Source organism: Saccopteryx leptura, chromosome 7 (assembly GCF_036850995.1).
Source record: "Saccopteryx leptura isolate mSacLep1 chromosome 7, mSacLep1_pri_phased_curated, whole genome shotgun sequence".
NCBI classification, from domain to species: Eukaryota; Metazoa; Chordata; class Mammalia; order Chiroptera; family Emballonuridae; genus Saccopteryx; species Saccopteryx leptura.
In genome coordinates, this window is record NC_089509.1 from 54,807,348 (window position 1) to 54,830,831 (window position 23,484).

General features: G+C 42.2%; 1 protein-coding gene across 1 annotated transcript in view; it reads left to right on the forward strand.

Annotated features, from left to right (window-relative positions):
- Positions 1 to 1,503: 1,503 nt before the first annotated feature.
- Positions 1,504 to 23,484, forward strand: part of NOSTRIN (nitric oxide synthase trafficking) — a 100,261-nt gene continuing 78,280 nt past the window's right edge. Inside the window, exon 1 of the mRNA XM_066346495.1 lies at positions 1,504 to 1,639. Coding sequence (XP_066202592.1) covers positions 1,568 to 1,639 — 72 coding nt within the window. The 5' untranslated portion in view covers positions 1,504 to 1,567. The remainder of the gene's footprint in view (positions 1,640 to 23,484) is intronic.

The following is a 23,484-nucleotide window of genomic DNA, read 5'->3' on the forward strand; positions in this document are numbered from 1 at the left end:
AGGGAGGACCCAGCACGGCCTTGCGTCAGGAGGGAGGGCCCAGCACGGCCCCGCGTCAGGAGGGAGGTCTAGCACGGCCCCGCGTCAGGAGGGAGGACCCAGCACAACCTGCGTCAGGAGGGAGGACCCAGCACGGCCTTGCGTCAGGAGGGAGGTCTAGCACGGCGCCGCGTCAGGAGGGAGGACCAGCACGGCTCTGTCTCTCCAGCAGACCTGAGCCTTCCTCCGCACACTTCTCTTCCCAGTGCTTTTGGGCCTGAGCCTTCCCCCTTTCCTTCTCCCCAGGCCCATATAGCCTTACTTTCTTTTGCCTAAATACTAAGGGCCCTGCTTTTGACTCTGTAACTTCTTCCCTGAGCCCATACAGCTCAGCTGGCTCACTTTCTCCATGGCTCAGTTCTTCTACCTCTTTCTCAATAAACTTTTGCTTGTATTTGAATCTTGGCTCTGATTCTTTCTTAGCCAGAACTCAAGTACTGAGGATGCTGAACTGAGTCCCAATCACTGATAACATCTGGTGCCATTTCACTGCTGACATCTCCACTCTGGTTGCAGGGCAAGTTCCCTTTCTTTATAATCACCACCCCCCACCCCGTCTGTTATTTCTGGGACTTTGAATGGAGCCTACACACTCAAGGCGGACAAATGAAGTGTGCCCACCTGGACAGCTCTGAATGTCCCACTGGCATGGAGCTCCTTCTGGATGGGGGGGAGGGGGCGTCCTGCCAGTCAGAGCAAAGCAGCCCATCCCCAGCAAATGAATGTCACAAGACAATAGGCCAATAGGTGGAAATCTAAGGATTGATAACTGGGACCACAGGTGCAGAGAAAGCAATAAAAAAGTAAGTTGCTGACAGCTAATTTTTAGTTCTGTATATCCTTTTGAATGATTAAAAAACTGTGTAGGTGGGCATAAGACATCCTCCTTAATTTGATAGGCCCTGTTGGACTAGGAGTGAGAATTGGGTTAAGTCCCTAGAGGTGGTTGATGTGTGCCCTGCTCTCTGATAGCCTTTTCTAGACATTTTCCACTATAGTCATAGTTATACAGGTGTGGTCTGAATTGTTTGGTACCCAGAGCTGGGATGATTTAGGGCAAGGGAAATATTGACTTTGTGTAAACTTTAGATAAAAAAGAGGGAGGGGGTCTTCCTGCTGGATTGGTTGGTTTGCATATCAAAGATGTGCTCAAGGGCAAGCTGTCTGTTATCTCTGGGACTTAGCAGCCCTCTCAGGTCCGAAAGGCCTCAGTGTAGGAGAGCTTGCCTCAGCCCCAACTATATCTGAACTATGGGGACACTTGACAGCTTCTGGGCTTTCTCTCAAGGCCACACAGATCAGATTCAGTATTCCGCCCTCTAAGTAGTTATAGCAGTCCTTCTCACCGCTGCACACCAGCTCTCTCGACCCTGAGCAGTCCTTTGCTATTTCAGTAAATAAACGGGAGGAAAGTCCAGGGTGGGACTTCCTCCTGAGGGTTGTTTGACAAGGACTCCAGGCCCTCTGAATCCAGGAAGTCTAGGACACACCCAAGCTCGAGGGCAATGTCCTGAGTGTGGAAAGCTGAATGCTGGAGCAGAGTTTAAAAGGACAGAAGCAAAAACATTTCAGCATGAGGGACCCACTCACAAACTGTTCGGTGAGTAGCTTGGTGTAGTTTGCGTCTTTGTGTGTGAGAAGGCTGCTGAGGGATAGATTTATATACTACTGTATTTTAACTTAAAAAGTTTGAGAAACTCAGGAAATAAACATGTTTTGATATTGGCTGTGGGACAGAAGTCTGTTTTTTGTTTCATTTCAATTGCCCTTTCTAGCAAATGACTGGTCAGGTCATTGTCATCTTTTACTCTCATATTCTTAGAAAGAACGTTGAGTGGGTATAGCATCGTTTATGCCTGCAGCTGGTGGCTGTGTAGAAAGCATTGTTATGATGTATGCCAATCGTGCGGACATTATGTGTAGAGCGGATACGCAAACACGCGGGATGTCGGCAGCCAATTTTGGGCTCAGAAGGAATTTCAGGTGGAAGGTTTTTGCGTATTTTTGCATATCATTGAGAGAGTCAAGAATTGCCGAGTGCCACGGAGGACAGACAGCCTCCCCATTCTATTTTCCTGCGGTGGTTCTCCGGCAGGTTTACCAGTTCTGTTTCCTTCAGTCCCTGAAAGGTTGCCAAAAATAGAGGATGGTCAAAAGTTCAAAGACTTGTAAGGTGGTTTGCAGGAAAGCAGAGATGTAATTTAGGAAATGAGGAGCAATTAAAAATATAGGGGAGGAGGATATATTTATTCAATACTTTGGAAATAAGGTCATCAAGCATTGTCAATGTTATCACAATAAACGGTGCCAAGAAACAAAAGTTGGTGACAACAGAAGCAAGGGATCTTTCAAGTGTTTTATTTAAACACACACACAAACAGTGGGAAAGCAGATGGATGGGACCTGCGACAGAGCCCTGGAAACAGCCCCACGGACGAGGAAAGCACAGGCATGAAGAAGATGGACGGCAACTGCTCTTCCACAAAATGAGCTCATGAACCAGACGAGCTAAATGAGAGGAGGTCATAATGGCTAGTAATATTAATAATGAAACAGAGTTGCAGCCTCTGCCTACTTTTACCTTTTAAATGCAAAAATAATGTTCCATGTTAAAAAAAAAAAAGCTAGCAATACAGTTGTACATAGATTTGAAGAAAGAAACATCACTTTTTAGAAATATTTTATTGTTTATTTGCTGTTTGTTTACTTTTGCCCTAGAATTTGCTCCCTTCTCAAATGTTCACTTTCTCACTACTGATACTTTGACCCTGTTTCTGCACAGGGGTGGTTGAGTGGGACAGGGACTGGAGAAGTAGAGGCAGAAAACCGGCACCAACAGTCACCAAAAAAGAAAGTCAAGACCAAGGGAAGAGTGAGATAGAAGAGAGGGAAACTAAGGCCCGACAACATCAAACAAACAACTGACAGCCTAACATCATTTTCTAAGGCTGCCTTTAGATCAGAAACTGGGAGGAATGTCTTCTTTTGAGCAGCCCCAAGACATCCTGTGTCAGCTTTAGCTCCCTCCCTGATACGCTGAAAAGCTCTTTTCCCTGTGTGGGACCACTGCCCAAGGGCTCCTACATTTGTCCACGACCTTGAAGGCTGTCTCTATGGGCTGAGTGCCACCAAAAGTAGTCTGAGAGTCAAGAGGAAGTAGATACTTTGTCAGCCCGGTTTCTAAATCCTCTACATAGACTTTATTTATTTACAGTTGTTTTATCTTCAAGTGTTCAACTTGATTTTCTAGTGCAGCCCTAGCTTGTGCTTAGAGAAAAACTACTTTGCCAAGATGAGGCTGCAGCTTGGGAACAAATTGAAACATGTGAACGGGTTTTATTAACATCAATGCGTTTTTATTAAACAAAGCAAACAGATGTTCTATGAAACACTTTGGTACTTTTATTAAAAATAATACCAAAGCTTTAACCACCTGCAAAAAGGCCCATTCCATGAGCACCTGTGGTTGCACAGAACACAATTAATCAAAAAGCCTTAGCTTAGCTACAGTTCTTACCCCAGTCTGCCCAGTGGATCTGTGTACGAACATTGATGGGCTGCGTGAACTTCCATGGGAAAAACATGATCTTTTTTATTTGTACTAGTTTATAACTGAAACTTAGCATTTCCTTCGTGTTGGGCAGATAAAATATATTATGCTCACTTTGTTAAAGATGGCGCTGCCCACTTGGAGGCCGTCACCCAGGTGATAATAATGTGTGTTGGGGGCAGGCTGTGGGCAGGCAGGATCCTTGTAGCCTGGGGTTTGGTTTTGGGATTAAGCCTTTCCCACCCTTTTGATGTGGGGTTGTGCAATCCCATCATGCCTCAGATAAGTGACTTTGTATTAGAGACTTCCCTATTTTGTATATTGGATTAAAGGTCTGTATTTCTACATTATAAAATGGGGGCAGAGGCCCTGGCCGGTTGGCTCAGTGGTAGAGCGTCGGCCTGGCATGCAGGGGACCCGGGTTCGATTCCCGGCCAGGGCACATAGGAGAAGCGCCCATTTGCTTATCCACCCCCCCCCCTCCTTCCTCTCTGTCTCTCTTTTCCCCTCCCGCAGCCAAGGCTCCATTGGAGCAAAGATGGCCTGGGCACTGGGGATGGCTCCTTGGCCTCTGCCCCAGGCGCTAGAGTGGCTCTGGTAGAGGCAGAGCGACGCCCCCTGGTGGGCAGAGCGTAGCCCCTGGTGGGCGTGCCGGTGGATCCCGGTCGGGCGCATGCGGGAGTCTGTCTGACTGTCTCTCCCCGTTTCCAGCTTCAGAAAAATACAAAAAATAAAAAAAATAAAAAAAATAATGGGGGCAGAACGGGAGCTTGCTCTCTTGGTTTCTGAGATTAGCATTAGAGAGCAGAGAAAGGCCACGTGGAGGAGGCCAGGAGAAGCAGCCAAGATGACAGGGTGTTGAGTGAGAAGCCAGTTTGTGTAGAGTTTGTGCAGGGAGAAGGAAGGAGATGGGGAACAGAAGTGAGTAAGTCTGGTGAGCTAGAAACCTTTGATTCTAGGAAACTCAGATAAGTCAGTAGCTTTGTGAGCACTGAATGTGAGTGGGTTTTGGAGCCCAGTGTGTGTTTTTACTTGCCCGCCAGGTGCAAGCTAGGATTAAAGATAATGGCCCATCAGTTTTTGGCTCCATTGTTTCTTTACCGACTGTCCGAATACATTGCGAACCTGCATGGGCCAGGCGGCTGTGATAGTGGCCGTGGCTACTGGCTTTACACTTCGTAAACAACAATCCAGTACCACTGAAGTATCTATGAATTTGTAACCAAGAAAAATCCATGTATTTTTATATAATATTCAAGTTGTTTGTAGATATCTAGAAATATTGTTCACATTCAGGGTGGTTTAGAAATTTGGCTAATTCTGAAGACTTGTTATTTAGTGTGTTAATTAAAAAGCACACATAATATTGTTTGTTTGTTTTTACAGAGACAGAGAGTCAGAGAGAGGGATAGATAGGGACAGACAGGAATGGAGAGAGATGAGAAGCATCAATCATTAATTTTTCGTTGCGACACCTTAGTTGTTCATTGATTGCTTTCTCTTATGTGCTTTGACTGTGGGGCTACAGCAGACTGAGTAACCCCTTGCTTGGCCAGCGACCTTGGCATCCCAGTCCAATCCTCTATCCACTGCGCCACTGCCTGGTCAGGCCATAATATTATAATTTAAAAATGTTTTTATAACTACATAGCAATATCATTAGTTTTCTTTGTAATCCTGTTATTTTATTTTATACATTTGAAAATGTTATTCTGAGTAAAATCAGTTTCACCAGATTGACGAAGGGACCCATGATACCAAAACAAATTTTTTTAATCTCTTATTTTAGATCATGCCCTAATGGGCAACATAGGTTGTAAGCTGGACCATTTAACCTCAAAGAACTTGTTCAGTGTCAATGATCAAATTATTAGTCACTAGGGTATTTAGCACTAAGGTGGCCTAAACACGATATAGGACTTTTAACTCATCTTGAGTATCAGAATTTATGTATTTGAAGATTTTTTTTCTGTTTTTCCAAAAGGGAAAGAATTGCCTCTGAGCTTTGATGCCTTAATGCCTGTGAGCTTAGCTTCTAAACCCACAAATAGTGAGTGCCAAGTGAAATCATTTTCAATCCATGTGTGAGGAAATAGACACGGTCAAATTATGTCCAAATAAAATGATCTAACCACTAAAAAAAAATAGCACCTTCCTATGAAACAATGCCATAGAAATCAAGGGCAAATGATAAGCTATAACCAAGCTTTTGCTTTTACTCAGTATGTGGGTTGGGACCTGTCAAAACAGGACTTCTTTTTTTTTTTTTTTTTTTTGTATTAATTTTAATGGGGTGACATTGATCTATCAGGGTACATAGGTTCAGAGAAAACATCTCCAGGTTATTCTGACATTTGATTATGTTCCATACCCACCACCCACAGTCATAACAGTCTTCCATCACCTTCTATCTGCTTTTCTTTGTGCCCCTCCCCTGCCCCACCCCTTCCCTTTCTCCCCTTGCCCTCTCCTCCCTCCCCGGTAACCACCACAATCTTGTCCATGTCCCTGAGTCTCATTTTTATGTCCCACCTATGTATGGAATCATATAGTTCTTAGTCTTTTCTGATTTACTTATTTCACTCCATATAATGTTATCAAGATCCCACCATTTTGTTGTAAATGATCCAATGTCATCATTTCTTATGGCTGAGTAGTATTCCATAGTGTTTATGTGCCACATCTTCTTTATCCAGTCATCTATTGAAGGGCTTTTTGGTTGTTTCCATGTCTTGGCCACTGTGAACAATGCTGCAATGAACATGGGGCTGCATGTGTCTTTATGTACCAGTGTTTTTCAGTTATGGGGGTATATTCCCAGTAGAGGGATTTCTGGGTTATATGGTAGTTCTATTTTTAATTTTTTTGAGGAACCACCGTACTTTCTTCCATAGTGGTTGTACTACTTTATATTCCCACCACAGTGGATGAGGGTTCCTTTTTCTCCACAGCCTCTCCAACACTTGTTATTACCTGTCTTGTTGATAATAGCTAATCTAACAGGTGTGAGGGGGTATCTCATTATAGTTTTGATTTGAATTTCTCTAATAGCTAATGAAGACCAGCATCCTTTCATAAATCCGTTGTCCATTTGTATTTCTTCCTGGGAGGAGTGTCTGTTCATGTCCTCCTCCTATTTTTTTAGATTGTTTGCTTATTTGTTGTTGAGTTTTATGAGTTCTTTGTATATTTTGGATATTAGGCCCTTATTTGTGCTGTTGTTGGAAAATATCTCCCATTTAGTTGTCTGTCTGTTTGTTTTGTTGTCAGTTTCTCTTGCTGTGCAAAAGCTTCTTAGTCTGATGTAGTCCCATTCATTTATCTTTGCCTTCACTTCCCTTGCCTTTGCAGTCAAATTCATAAAGTGCTCTTTATAACCAAGGCCCATGAGTTTAGTACCTATGTTTTCTTCTATGTAATTTATTGTTTCAGGTCTTATATTTAGGTCTTTGATCCATTTTGAATTAATTTTAGTACAAGGGGACAAACTGTAGTCAGGTTTCATTCTTTTGCATGTGGTTTTCCAGTTTTCCCAGCACCATTTGTTAAAGATGCTTTCTTTTCTCCATTGTGTGTTGTTGGCCTTTTATCAAAAATTATTTGACCATATACATATGGTTTTATTCCTGGGCTTTCTATTCTGTTCCATTGGTCTGAGTGTCTATATTTCTGCCAATACTATGCTATTTTGATTGTCGTGGCCCTATAATATAATTTGAAGTCAGGTATTATAATGCCCCCAGCTTTGTTCTTTTTCCTTAGGATTGCTCTGGCTATTCGGGGTTTTTTGTTTGTTTGTTTGTTTGTTTGTTTTTCAGAGACAGAAGAGTCAGAGGGATAGATAGGGACAGACAGGAACAGAGAGAGATGAGAAGCATCAATCATTAGTTTTTTGTTGCAACACCTTAGTTCATTGATTGCTTTCTCATATGTGCCTTGACTGTGAGGCTACAGCAGACCGAGTAACCCCTTGCTCAAGCCAGCGACCTTGGATCCAAGCTGGTGAGCTTTGCTCAAATCAGATGAGCCCACACTCAAGCCGTTAACCTCAGGGTCTCAAACCTGGGTCCTTTGCATCCCAGTCTGACACTCTGTCCACTGTGCCACCGCCTTTGTTAGGCTACTCGGGATTTTTTTTTTGTTTGTTTGTTTGTTTTTTATTTTTTATTCATTTTAGAAAGAATGCCATTCTTTCTAAAGAGAGAGAGAGAAGGGGGGAGGAGCAGGAAGCATCAACTCCCATATGTGCCTTGACCAGGCAAGCCCAGGGTTTCGAACCGGCGACCTCAGCATTTCCAGGTTGACGCTTTATCCACTGCACCACCACAGGTCAGGCCTACTCGGGGTTTTTTATAGTTCTATGTAAACCTGATGATTTTTTGTTCCATTTCTTTAAAAAATGACATCGGAATTTTGATGGTAATTGCATTAAATTTGTATATTGCTTAGGGTAATATAGTCATTTTGACTATATTTATTCTTCCTATCCAAGAACAAGGAATATTTTTCCATTTCATTATATCTTTTTTGATTTCCCTTAACAATGCTTTGTAGTTTTCATTATATAGGTCCTTTACATTCTTTGTTATGTTTATTCCTAGGTATATATTTTTTTTGTTGCAACCATGAAAGGGATTATTTTTTTGAGTTCGTTTTCTGATATTTCATTGTTGGCATATAGGAAGGCAATGGACTTTTGTATATTAACTTTGTATCTTGCAACTTTACTGTATTGGTTTATTGTTTCTAGTAGTTTTTTTGTGGAGTCTTTGGGGTTTTCAATGTCCAGGATCATATCATCTGCAAAAAGTGAAACCATTCCTTCTTTCCCAATATGAATGCCTTTTATTTCTTTCTCTTATCTGATTGCTCAGGCTAGAACTTCTAGCACTACGTTGAATAAGAGTGGAGAGAGTGGACAACCTTGTGTTTTTCCTGATTTTAGGGGAAAAGTCCTCAGTTTAATGCCATTTAATATGATGTTAGCTGATGGTTTATCATAAATGGCTTTTATTATGTTGAGATATTTTCCTTCTATACCCATTTTGTTAAGTGTTTTAAATATAAAATGATGTTGTATTTTATCGAATGCCTTTTCTGCATCTATTGATAAGATCATACGGTTTTTGTTCTTTGTTTTGTTGATATGGTATATTACGTTAACTGTTTTACATATGTTGAACCATCCTTGTGATTCTGCGATGAATCCCACTTGATCATGATGAATTATTATTATTTTTTTTTCTTTTCATTTTTCCGAAGCTGGAAACGGGGAGGCAGTCAGACAGACTCCCGCATGCGCCCGACCGGGATCCACCCGGCATGCCCACCAGGGGGCGATGCTCTGCACCTCCGGGGCGTCGCTCTGTTGCACCCAGAGCCATTCTAGCACCTGAGGCAGAGGCCACAGAGCCATCCTCAGTGGCCAGGCAAACTTTGCTCCACTGGAGCCTTGGCTGCGGGAGGAGAAGAGAGAAACAGGGAGGAAAGAGAGGCGGAAGGATGGAGAAGCAGATGGGCACTTCTCCTGTGTGCCCCGGCCGGGAATTGAACCCGGGACTCCTGCATGCCAGGTCGACGCTCTACCGCTGAGCCAACTGGCCAGGGCCAATGAATTATTTTTTTAATGTGTTGTTGTATTCAATTTGCTAGTATTTTGTTTAATATTTTAGCGTCTGTATTCATTAGAGATATTGATTTGTAATTTTCTTTTTTGTGTTGTCCTTGCTAGGTTCCGGTATGAGGGTTATGTTGGCCTCATAAAATGTGTTTGGCAGTATTGCTTTTTCTGAAATTTTTTGGAAGACTTTGAGTAGAATAGGAACCAAGTCTTCTTTGAATGTTTGATAGAATTCACTAGTATAGCCGTCTGGGCCCAGACTTTTTTTTTGGGGGGGAGGTTTTTGATAGTTGTTTCTATTTCCTCCCTGCTTATGGGTCTGTTTAGGCTTTCCGCTTCTTCATGATTCAGTCTAGGAAGACTGTATTGTTCTAGGAATTTATCCTTTTCTTCTAGATTGTTAAATTTGGTAGCATATAGTTTTTCATAGTATTCTATAATAATTCTTTGTATATCTATGATATCTGTAGTGATTTCTTGTTTTTCATTTTGGATTTTGTTTATATGAGTCCTTTCTCTTTTTTCCTTAGTGAGTCTTGACAATGGTTTGTCAATTTTGTTGATCTTTTCAAAGAACCAGCTCCTTGTTATATTAATTTTTTCTATAGTTTTTCTGTTCTCTATTTCATTTATTTTTGCTCTAATTTTATTATTTCCTTTCTCCTGCTGGTTTTGGGTTGTCTTTGTTCTTCTTTTTCTAGTTCCTTAAGAAGTAAAGTTAAGTGGTTTACTTGGGCTCTCTCTTATTTGTTCATATAGGCCTGTAGTGATATGAACTTCCCTCTTATTACTGCTTTTGCTGCATCCCAGAGATTCTGATATGTCATATTGTTATTTTTGTTTGTCTGTATGTATCTTTTGATCTCTGCTTTTATTTCTTCTTTGACATACTCATTTTTTAGAAGTATGTTGTTTAATTTCCACATTTTTGTGGGTTTGTTTACCTCTTTTGCAGTTGAATTCTAGTTTAAAGGCTTTATGATCAGAAAAATATGCTTGGTACAATTTTAATCTTTCTGAATTTGTTGATGTTATTTTTGTGGCCCAACATATGGTCAATTCTTGAGAATGTTCCATTTACACTAGAGAAAAATGTATACTCATTTTTCTCTTAAATGAAACACTAGAACAATTGGATATGATGGACATCTACAGGACATTTCATCCCAAAGTGCTAGAGTATACATTTTCTCAAGAGTAAAGCAGACCTTCTGGGATCTATCCAGTCAGCCCCTTCCCTGAACTTTTTCAGCTGGAAAAACTGTACCAGGCTGCAGGGCTGTTCCTCCAGCCTGATTCAGATGCCAGCCTGAGCTCCCCATTGTGGCAGCTTAGATAGGGTCAAGGATGTCAACAGGCACTGAGAATAAAGATGATGCTGTTGTGATGATCTGTGTTTCCTGGGGGTTTACACTGCAGAGACGGGGCTGGCAAGGTCTGGCAAGGTCTGGCATGAAGATCCTGCAGCCCAGACCCGTCCCCAGTGTGTGTGGATGAGATGTGTGACATGCCTTTCCACATTTCCTGGACCTCTGTTTCCTTATCTGTGAAGTAAGAGGAGGAGAGGATGAAGTAGACTAGGGGTAGTCAACCTTTTTAGTAAAATTTTCTAACTGCCTACTGGTTCCACAGTAATGGTGATTAATAAAGTAGGGAAGTAACTTTACTTTATAAAATTTATAAAGCAGAGTTACAGCAAGTTAAAGCATATAATAATAATTACTTACTAAGTACTTTATGTAGGATTTTCACTAAGTTTGGCAGAATAAATCTTTATAAAACAACTTACTATAGTTAAACCTATCTTTTTATTTATACTTTGGTTGCTCTGCTAACGCCCACCATGAAAGCTGGAACACCCACTAGTAGGCGACTAGGTTGACAACCGCTGAAGTAGACCATGCTCTTTAATGTTTTGAACCTCAAAATCTATGATAGCCTGCCATGGGGATTCCAAAGACTACACAGATGCTTAATAAACACAGGTAAGCCGTTAGTTAGAGGAGCAGTGCTTTGAAATATTGCCTCACATGAAATCAGGAGCACAGTGCCTGGCATGTAAAAGGCATCCAGAAAAAGCATATTTAATTAAATTGAGGTGGAATATCATGCTGTATTTAACACTATAAGGATCATCATTATCAAAAAAATTTTTCTATATTTACATCTAAAACAAAAATAGATTTTTCTAGAATAGATGAATTTAACCTTAATCATTCAAATAGTAGAAAATCAGAAAAGGAAACTAGGTTAAAGTTCATATACACTAGTACATAGTACGATTTATATTGTTTACTTGTCATCTGTCTAATCATTTCATGTGTGTTGGGCAGGTAAAAAATATTATGCTCACTTTATTAAAGATGGCACTGCCCACGTGGAAGCCCATCTCCCAGGAGATGATATTAGTTGCCTGTATGCTTGGAATGGGTATAATTATATTAATGTGTGTTGGGGATGGGCTGTGGGCAGGCAGGATTCTTGTAGCCTGGGACTTGGTTTTAGGACTAAAACCCTTTATGATGTGGGGTGGACTTTGTATCAGAAACTTCCCTATTTTGTATATTGGATTAAAGGTTTTGATTTCTGTACTATAAAGTGGGGCAGACCAGGAGCTTGCTCTCTTGGTTCCTGAGATTAGCATTAGAGAGGAGAGCAGAGAAAGGCCCCGTGGAGGAGGCCAGGAGAAGCAGCCAAGATGGTGGAGTGCTGAGTGAGAAGCCAGTTTGTGAAGCGTTTGTGCAGAGAGAAGGAGATGGGGAACAGAGGTGAATAAGTCTGGTGAGCTAGAAACCTTTGATTCTAGGAAACTTGGGTAAGTCAGTAGCTTTGTGAGCACTGAATGAGTGGGTTTTGGAGCCCAGTGTATGTTTTTACTTGCCCGCCGGGTGCAAGCTAGGATTAAAGATGATGGCCCACCAGTTTTTGGCTCTGTTGTTTCATTACCGACTGTCCGAATCCAATGTGAACCTGCATGGGCCAGGTGGCTGTGATGGTGGCCATGGCTGCTGGCTTCACAATGTGCCAATTGCCTAGATTACTAAATTATTTTGTAATTTAGATATTTTAAAAAATTAATTATTGATTATTAGAGAGGAAGGGAGAGAGACGGGGGGGGGGGAGAGAGAGAGAGAGAGAGAGAGAGAGAGAGAGAGAGAGAGAAGCATCGCTTCATTGTTTCACCCATTTATGCTATCATTGTTTGATTCTTATATGCACCCTGACCAGGGATTGAAACTACAAGCTCAGTATGTCAGGATGACTCTAACCAAGTCACCTGTTCAGGGCTATAAAGATGATATTTTTACTACAGAATTTGCTTATAAGTGTATAAGTGCCAGGCAGAAACATTTTCCTAATGGCTGAATGGGAAAAGCCTGTGGATACTAGGTGTCCATGTGAAGGGATTATTTTTAGGGGCTCAGAAATACCCCAAATATTCTACTGCCAGCCAGAAAAAAACCTGTAATGTTTTTCTTAGTAATTAATGACCCCCAGGAAAAGTGACATGCTAATATAAATTTATTTGGAGGTATAAGATCAATAGCAGTTTCTTTCCTGAGATAAATTTTTGTATGGGAGGAGGTATTTGAAAGCTCAATGATGGAAAATGAATACCACAAATTTACCTTCTATGTGACTTTGACCAGCGCAAACCCTTCTTGTGCAGTTTAATGACCTTAAAGAGCCATCTATACTGTTCATTATACTTAAAGGGAACTATCACTCTGAGTCAATTTACTTTAACTGTTGTAAGGTAGCTAAATCCACAAGTCCGTGAGTGTTTGTAGAGGCACATAGTCCAAATAAGTTTTTGAAAAGTTTAATTAAAGGAGGAAATTTATTCAATATGCTGGCTACATATGGCTGACAGGGCAACAGACCCAAATTGTGCAGCCCCTAAAACAGTTCAGGGGCTGCTTATATACTCCTAATTATACATGGGAGGGGAGAAAACCTGACATCACGGCATAAGTTTATACCTTTTGTTTAGAGATACATACATTAATTACATGCTTTCAGGAGGGGAGGGGTGGTTTCCATGGGAACAAATGCCTGCAAATGGTTCATTAGTATAAGAAAAGATTTTAATTTAATCTTTTCTTCCTGTATCTGGCTAGCTATTTACCCCTCCTCCCATAGGTATGGGGGAAGGTCAGAGAATCCAAGTCTCCTTTCTCTTCTGCATTTACAACACAATGCCATTGGCCATCTTAGTTTTGATGCTAATCACACAAGCATAGAAATCACACTTACAAAATCTTTCTGCATGCCTAGCCCAAACTAATAAAATGTTCTTTAAATTTCCTAAAATATTAATATTAATTCTGTAGCTTTTGGCACTTTACAACATTACCCATTGATTCTATTTCTTAAGTCAAAGTTTTTACTTAATTTCTTGATGAGCATAAGGCTGTTGTCTAGGAATATTAACTTATAATATGTAATAGACATTTAACAAACAGCATTAATAGTAATATAGTTCACTTAAAGAAACAAATGTCATTGATTAATTTTTTATAAACTGCACAAACCTTTTGCAATTTCTATTAGAACTAACTGGTTTTTATAACAATTTACTTTTAGTCAGAATTTTTAATTTTAAAACTCTTAACATTTAATGACAATTAAGTTGGCTTTTTTTTTTTACCCTAGTTTTCCCTTTCTCCCTAAAGTCTGATTAAAAAGAGTCCTTAGTAAGTTTTCTTATATATTCAGCGTCTTTCTCAGGGTTGATTTGCAAGGGTTGGTGGGATCAGTCTCTTGTCCACGATGGTGTCTTGCTGGGTTTGTAGGCTTGTTGAGCAGATAAAATATATTATGCTCACTTTGTTAAAAATAGTGCTGCCCACATGAGGCCGTGGCCCAGGTGATATTAATGTGTGTTGAGAATCCTTGCAGCCTGGGGCTTGGTTTTGGGATGAAGCCTTTCCCACCCATTTTGATGTGGGGTGGTACAATCCAATCATGCCTCAGAAGGCGACTCTGTAGTAGAGACTTTCCTATTTTGTATATTGGATTAGAGGTTGTGAAGCTACAATATAAAATGGGGGCAGAACGGGAGTTTGCGCTCTTGGTTCCTGGGATGATTAGCATGAGAGAGCAGAGGGAGCAGAGCAGAGAGCAGAAAGAGGCCATGTGGCCAGGAGAAGCAGCCAAGATGGCGGAGTATTGAGTGAGAGGCCAGTTTGTGCAGTTTGACGCTGGAGAAGGAAGGAGATGGGGAACTGAGGAGAATAAGGCTGGTGAGCTAGAAACCTTTGATTCTAGGAAACTTGGATAAGTCAGTGGCTTTGTGAGCACTGAATGTGACTGGGTTTTGGAGCCCAGTGTGTATTTTTACTTGCCCGCCGGGTGCAAGCTAGAATTAAAGACTATGGCCCATCAGTTTTTGGCTCCGCTATTTCTTTACCGACTGTCCGAATCCAATGCGAACCTGCATGGGCCAGGAGGCTGCTGTGATGGTGGCCCTGGCCTTGGCTTCTGGCCCTACAAGGCTTTAACTGGCTATGATGGACCCAGGTGGGCACACCCTCTACCTTGGCAGCAGTGGGAGTTGTTAAGATCACTGTGTGTAGGCCTGTCCACATGGGAATTAGTCCTTGGGTGATGTTGGGCAGATAAAATGTATTATGCTCACTTTGTTAAAGATGACGCTGCCCACGTGGAGGCCGTTACCCAGGTGATATTAATGTGTGTTGGGGGCTGGTTGTGGGTAGGCAGGATCCTTGGAGCCTGGGGCTTGGTTTTGGGATTAAGCCTTTCCTACCCTTTTTGATGTGGGGTGGTACAATCCCATCATGCCCCAGATAAATGACTTTGTATTAGAGACTTCCCTATTTTGTATATTGGATTAAAGGTTTTGATTTCTACACTATAAAATGGGGGCAGAACGGGAGCTTGCTCTCTTGGTTCCTGGAATTAGAAGAGAGAGCAGAGAGGAGAGCAGAGAGGAGAGCAGAGAAAGGCCACATGGAGGAGGCCAGGAGAAGCAGCCAAGATGGCGGAGTGTTGAGTGAGAAGCCAGTTTGTGTAGAGTTTGTGCAGGAAGAAGGAAGGAGATGGGGAACAGGTGAATAAGGCTGGTGAGCTAGAAACCTTTGATTCTAGGAAACTCAGATAAGTCAGTAGCTTTGTGAGCACTGAATGTGAGTGGGTTTTGGAGCCCAGTGTGTGTTTTTACTTGCCTGCTGGGTGCAAGCTAGGATTAAAGATGAAGGCCATCAGTTCTTGGCTCCGTTGTTTCTTTACCGACTGTCCGAATCCAATGCGAACCTTCATAGGACTGGCTGGTTTGATAGTGGCAGCCCTGGCCACTGGCTTTACAGGTGATGTACTGAATCTGCTGGAAGCACCTTTGGACAGTCCTTTGAAAAGTTTGTTGAATAACCTGTAAATCCTGCAAGTATATATATTTAGAAAAGAGTGGTTATGTGTCTTTTTTAATATTTAATTCATGCATTTTATTTGCCCTGAAACTTTTGGGTGCCTGTAGGCAAAATGTAACTTCAAATTAGTTTTTGATTAATATTGAGTTCCTTTCCTACTAGTTTTGAGACTGTGGACATGAATGCAGGTCCAATACTAGAATGGGCAAGCTTATTTTTGGAAGAACCATATATAGCAATTTCCTAACAATTGGCAATTAATTTATTACAGTCTTTTCTAAATGTTTACCTGTGTAAATGCCTTTCTTCTTTGTTTTTAAATCTTCCCTAATTGGTTTTGAATAAACCTTTGGCAATGAGGGTCCCAAAACCCTACTGATTCTGGGTGGCATCTATTCATTTGAATTACTATGTTCTGATTTTGAGGCAGACTGGAAGAATATATAATTAATAATAAAATTCAAATAGTTAATGTTAACAAATATTATAACAAGCATTATTAATATAATAGGATTTAAAATAAAATTTTTACAGTCACAAATGTTCTTAACATGTTAACATAATTTCACTAAATTTATGTTGATACTATTGTAGTTTTTTATTTACAAATGTAACCTAATTTATATTTCAGTTTGAGAAATGTCCTAAAGAGCAGGAGTTATACATATTCAGGAAAAGTCTACAAAGTATTGGAGTTGTGGTTATATTCTATACTTTGCAGCTAGAGTTTAGGTCCTAGTGATTACTGCTTCTAGCTGGAATTAGGAGCAGGTCCCAGCCTACAATAGGCATGGGGCATTGAGACAAGAGGAATAAAGGAGACACGATATATTAAAGTAAAGCAATAAAATCAGACTGTCAATACCCACAGTAGAGATCTTCAAGGGAGAAATAAAACTCAAATATTCAGGTAAAGCATAGTAAATGGTCCTTGTGTTTTTAGAAATGAGATCAGTTCACCTGCTATTTGGAAGAAATACCTTAGGCTTGTGAATGATGTTGTGAGATGGGGCCAGTGGCCAGCTTTTGGAATGGCACCTTTTAGCCTTCATTGGCAAATTCCAGTATGCTGGGCAAGGTCAGATCACAGGTAGCTGGAGCAGGGCTAGAAGAGACTGACCCCCTCCCTCCGTGGAGCAAGGGGGCAGCTTACCTTCTCGTGTCCCTCTTTCCACTGCAAAGACATGTTCCCTAGTGGGGCCAAGAGGCCTGGCAGGCTTCAGTTCAAAGATCTTTCTTTCCACTCTTGACGCAAGGCCCTGCTGGAATCCTATGAAGCCCTTTCTGAGTCTTTAGAGCAGGGGTCTCAAACTCGCGGCCCGCCCACCAATTTTGTGTGGCCCGCAGACTAATCAAACTGCGGGCCACACAAAATTGGTGGGCGGGCCGCATGCGGCCCGCGAGTTTAAGACCCCTGCTTTAGAGCGTATGCCAAAAGCTGGTATTTCCTGACCTTTTTTGGGCCTTATTTGCCTTTTCTATTACTACTTTGGTCATTATAGACCCTAAAAGCTATGCTCACACCTGACCAAGCGGTGGTGCAGTGGATAGAGCATCGGACTGGGATGCAGAAGATCCAGGTTCGAGACCCCAAGGTTGCCAGCTTGAGCACAGGCTCATCTGGTTTGAGCAAAGCTCACTAGCTTGGGCCCAAGGTCGCTGGCTCAAGCAAGTGTTTACTCGGTCTGCTGAAGGCCCACAGTCAAGGCATATATGAGAAAGCAATCAGTGAACAACTAAGGTGTTGCAACAAAAAACTGATGATTGATGCTTCTCATCTCTCTTCGTTCCTGTCTGTCTGTCTCTATCTATCCCTCTCTCTGAACCTCTGTCTGTCTCTGTGAAAAAAAAAAGAAAAAAAAGCCATGCTAAGAAGATCTCACTGAGGAGCTTGAGGGTCTTTGTCTGTATAAACTCTTAGAAAAGGACAAAACAGCATTAGTAGCTAGATTAAATAAAAAACCCCCACTTTTTGGCTCCTCCTTTAGAACTTTAGAGTCTCTTTACTGCTGAATAATTCAGTACATTAGCATTCAAAATAAATTTTACCAATATTGTTTCAAAATAATAATAAACTAAACATTATATAAAAAGATATTAACAACTCCTAATATTTAAACTAAGATTCTAATATTATAAGGCTATAACCCAGCAAATAAAAGAATTAACAAAAGGCTTTTAAAATAATATATACATTTTAACATGGAAAATACTTTTTATATAATAAGGGATTCTTGGTATAAATTAGCTGGCTGGCAAAGAGATATCAACTTTCTTTTGTATGAGGGGCAGCATGAATGCCTGAGGGAGAAGCAGACTCCAAGAACTGAGAGTTTGTCGCTTTTACCTTTTTTTTTACACAACAGTGGGGAAACAATAAGTCACCATTCCTAACCCAGTGGTCAGAAAACCTATTTAATAGAGCCAATTACTAACAGTACAATAACTGAATTTTCTTTTAAGAGCCAAATTTTAAATTTAAACTAGATATATAATGGGCACCTTCCCTATTGAGGCATCGCCCACACTTGGCAGTTCATTGGAGAGCTATACGTAAGAGGGCAAAAAAAGCCTTTTGTGGCCCGGAAGCAGTTTGCGAATAGCAGCTTGATGGCCAGAGTTCTTAGGAGAAGGGAAAAGGAAGAGACATTCGAAGTGTTTGTCCCTCTTTGCACAACTCGAGGGTTCCCTTGAACCCCAGCCCGGCCCAGCGGCGAGGCTACAGGCTTAGTCCCAAAGTAGCATTCTCTCAGGACTTCCATTCCCTTCTCTTTTGTTGCCAGATTAGGGACATGGTTGTCACGGGAGAGGTGGCCCAGACGGGCGGGCATTTGGACCTAGCATTTCCAAAAGGCAAGCTGACTTTTATTCCCTCCCCCAGCATCTGTTTATCTTAATTTCTTATAATAAAAGCAGCAAATAAAATATGATTTTTATAAATTTACCTTCCTAATAATGGGCTGCTTTTAGCCTATATGAGTTTTCTAATTTTTCCTGCAATTTCTTAAAAATTCTTTTTATAGTTTTTACTATTTTAGTTAATGCTGTGGGTCTTCCTTATGAACTCCATGTCTTCTATGTAATTGAGAGGCTTCTAGAAGACCCAATACTCTCTCCGCCCTCGGTAGAGTGTTGGAATTTTTTCTCATTTTTACATCAGTGGAGGGCAACAAGCCACTATCCCCAACTCACGGAGGGCTTATTTTTAATTTTAAAGAAACTGTCAATTAACTAGCATGGTCCACACCTACTATTTGTTAATTTATAAATTCCTTTTTTTTTTTTTTTTTTTTTTTAAATCGCTTGCTTGCCAGCCCTTTCCGTATTGAGCAAGCTTTTAAGCCACTGTGGTGGATTCATTGTTAAATTTAGCCACCAATCAATGTATGGAAACTGATCGGGACAACCTGGGTTCCCAATTATTATATTCCAGACTGTCCTTATTATTCAGAGATTAGAATTCCTGGTTGCTATTACTTATTACAAAACTGAAAATTGTTTAGGGAGAATTTAAGAATTAGTGCACCAGGCCTGACCTGTGGTGGCGCAGTGGATAAAGCATCAACCTGGAATGCTGAGGTCACCAGTTCAAAACCCTGGGCTTGCCTGGTCAAGGCACATATGGGAGTTGATGCTTCCTGCTCCTCCCCTTGTTCTCTCTCTATCTCCCCCCCTCTCCCCTCTCTCTCTAATAAAAATGAATAAATAAAATCTAAAAAAGTAAATAAATAAAAAAATTAAAAAGAAAAAGAATTAGTGCACCAATAAAACAAAAATATAAGACAGATAGTTAACCAGCACCCAGAATAAAAGTATTTGACTATAGAGATACTAATTATTACACAAGGCAAGGGGAAGAAGCCAACCAAATAGAATGATTTTCCTTCAGGGAAGAAGTCAGAGTGTCCTGAAGGTAGATTTGAGAACAAAGAAAGCCACTTAAGATTCTTTTTAGTCAGAAGCTTCCAGTTTAACACAAAAGAGCTTCAGGGGAGAAGTCAGTGTGCCCTGAAGGTAGCTTTGAGAACAAAGAAAGCCTCTTAAGATTGCTTTTTAGACAGAAGCTTCCAGTTTTAACACAAAGACTCAAACAGGCCTTAGAACAGACACCTTTAGACATTAAACAAAAGACTTACACACAACCTCACAGGAGCGTGCTTTCATAGAGAAGGGAAGGTGTAAAGCCAGCAGGCAGGGCCGGGGCCACTATCACAGCAGCCCAGCCCATGCAGGTTCGCATTGGATTCGGACAGTCGGTAAAGAAACAGCGGAGCCAAAAGCTGATGGGCCATAGCCTTTAATCCTACCTTGCACCCGGCAGGCAAGTAAAAACATACACTGGGCTCCAAAACCCAGTCATACTCAGTGCTCACAAAGCCACTGACTTATCCGAGTTTCCTAGAATCAAAGGTTTCTAGCTCACCAGACTTATTCTCCTCAGTTCCCCATCTCCTTCCTTCTCCCAGATACAAACTCTACACAAACTGGCATCTCACTCAGCACTCCGCCATCTTGGCTGCTTTTCCTGGCCTACTCCACGTGGCCTCCTTTAGCTGCTGGCTCTACTCTCTCCGCTCTCTCATGCTAACCTCAGGAACCAAGGGCCGAGTCCTGTTCTGCCTCCCTTTTATAGTGTAGAAATCCAAACCCTTAATCCAATATACATAATAGGGAAGTCTCTAATACAAAGTCACTTCTCTGAGGCATGATAGGATTGTACCGCCCTACATCAAAAAGGGTGGGAAAGGCTTAATCCCAAAACCAAGCCCCAGGTTACAACGATCTCCAACACACATTAATATCACCTGGGCGACTGCCTCCTCGTGTTATCTTTAACAAAGTGAGCATAATACATTTTATCCGCCCAACAATCCACCCCTATGCTCACTTTACTACCCACAATTTACATCACCAGCATTCCTGTGCAAGGGAAATTAGAACATTACACAGATTACAATAGCAAAAATCATACAGTTTCAACAATTACAAAGGTACACTTCACCAGTCTCTGAGCACTTTGCCCAAAGCGCAAAATGTCCTCAGCCTATGGGAAAAGTTTCCCGGGGCAGGGGAGTGCTTCCAGCAAAGCCACCCCCTACCCCCATCAGGGTATTTCACATTGTCCAAAATCCGTAATCCGTAAGTCCATCCAACAAAAGAGCCAATGCCCACTCTGGTCGTAGTCCAGGAAATCAGTCCATGCACATGGGGCGTCAGCCACCCCCCTCATCCCTGCCGTCCTCGCAGGTCTTACACTGTCCCAAAGAGGAGCACATGGCAATGGCAGTCAGCATTTCCATCTCTGCTCCGGAGAACATGTCCAGCCCTGTGTCCCAAAATCGCAGACCTACCGGGGCGGCAGTAGGTGCTCCTTCCAGCTGGGCTTCCATCTTCTGGAGACTGCAGATCACAACTCCAGCCCAATTCTCCTCATCCTCCAAAGAGGAACTGAAAACACCAGCTCCCGCTGCCAGGCTCAAGCCCCGGGCTGCCGCCGCCTTCTGCTCCGCAGACCTTGCAGCTCCGGACCCGGCCTCAGCTTCAGCCTCAGCCTCAGCCTCAGCCTCAGCCTCAGCCCCGGCCTCCTGCTGCTGCTGGCTCTCCGCAACATCCAGGGCAAGCTGCAACTCACGAACCTCTGAATCCTCCTCCAGCATTTGCTCCATTTCCAGGCGAATCTCGAACACCTGGTTGGCCTCCTCCTCCAGCATTTCCTCCAGCTCCAGGGTCAGCATCGGTTTCTCCTGCGTTTGCTCCAGCTCCTCCCGCTGCTCGGTTTGCAGGTCCCAGGCAGCCTCTTCCACAGAGCTCTCGGTTTTCTCACGCATGGCTGTAAAAGTCAGCCAGCCTACGATCCCCAAGAGGACAGCCATGGGGAACCCTAACACTAGCCAGTCCTCTACTCCACCACTCAAAGGCTCCTTGCCGATCTGTATCGAATCCTGCCACAGACTATGCCAAATGTAAAGCCAGAAGCCACGGCCAGGGCCACTATCACAGCAGCCCGGCCCATGCAGGTTCGCATTGGATTCGGACAGTCGGTAAAGAAACAGCGGAGCCAAAAACTGATGGGCCATAGCCTTTAATCCTACCTTGCACCCGGCGGGCAAGTAAAAATACACACTGGGCTCCAAAACCCAGTCACACTCAGTGCTCACAAAGCCACTGACTTATCCGAGTTTCCTAGAATCAAAGGTTTCTAGCTCACCAGCCTTCTTCTCCTCAGTTCCCCATCTCCTTCCTTATCCCAGATACAAACTCTACACAAACTGGCATCTCACTCAGCACTCCGCCATCTTGGCTGCTTCTCCTGGCCTCCTCCACGTGGCCTCCTTTAGCTGCTGGCTCTACTCTCTCCGCTCTCTCATGCTAACCTCAGGAACCAAGAGCCAAACTCCCGCTCCGTTCCCATTTTATAGTGTAGAAATCCAAACCCTTAATCCAATATACATAATAGGGAAGTCTCTAATACAAAGTCACTTCTCTGAGGCATGATAGGATTGTACCGCCCTACATCAAAAAGGGTGGGAAAGGCTTAATCCCAAAACCAAGCCCCAGGTTACAACGATCTCCAACACACATTAATATCACCTGGGCCACTGCCTCCTCGTGTTATCTTTAACAAAGTGAGCATAATACATTTTATCCGCCCAACAGAAGGGCTTCCCTCATGGTCTCTCAGGTGTACTCGGGCCATGTTTTGTAGGGATTTTAAACTTTAAACCCAGGTATTTTAGACAGAAGGAAGGAGAATGTAATGCCAGTATCCACTGTCACCATCACAGCTGCCTGGCCCATCGGGTTCGCATTGGATTCGGATAGTCGGTAAAGAAACAATGGAGCCAAAAGCTGATGGGCCATCATCTTTAATCCCAGCTTACACCCGGCGGGCAAAGAAAAACACACACTGGGCTCCAAAACTCACTCATTCAGTGCTCACAAAGGTACTGACTTATCCGAGTTTCCTAGAATCGAAGGTTTCTAGCTCACCAGACTTATTCACCTCTGTTCCCCATCTCCTTCCTTCTCTCTGCACAAACTTTGCACAAACTGGCTTCTCAGCACTCCACCATCTTGGCTGCTTCTTCTGGCCTCCTCCACATGGCCTCTCTGCTCTCTCCTCTAATGCTAATCTCAGGAACTGAGAGAGCAAGCTCCCGGTCTGCCCCACTTTATTGTGCAGAAATCAAAACCTTTAATCCAATATACAAAATAAGGAAGTCTCTGATACAGAGTCTATACCACATCAAAAAGGGTGGGAAAAGCTTAGTCCTAAAACCAAGCCCCAGGCTACAAGTGAGGAGCCCTGAGGAACCACTGCGCCACCTCACCCACAGGTGTTGTAAAGTACCAAAAGCTACAGAATCGATATTAATATTTTAAGAGGCTTAAAGAACATTTTATTAATTTGGGTTAAGGTGTGCAGAGAAATTTTGTGAATAATCTCTGTACTGTGTGATTGGCATAAAACCAAGATGGCCCTTCGCATTGTATTATAAATGCAAAGGGAAGGAAAACATGGATTCTCTGACATTCCACCACACCTGTGGGGAAAGGGGTGAAGGGGTGCAGGAAGAGAAAAGCCAAAATAAACCTTTTCTTATATTAATGAGCCATTTGCGGGCATTTGTCCCCACGGAAACTACCTCTCCTATATAAATGCATATAGTTAATGTGTGTGACTCTGGACAAAGAGATGGCGGATAAACATTAGAAAATATAGGAATGTCTCTTAATATGTGAAGAGACATCTTTCTATCATTGTGTTGACTTGTAAATTTTGTTTTCTCCAAAATGATGTATAGCTTGCAAATTGAACATGGTCCTATCATGTTAAAGGGCATATGACTATAACCAATAGTGGTAAAGGGCACCTAATTGCAATT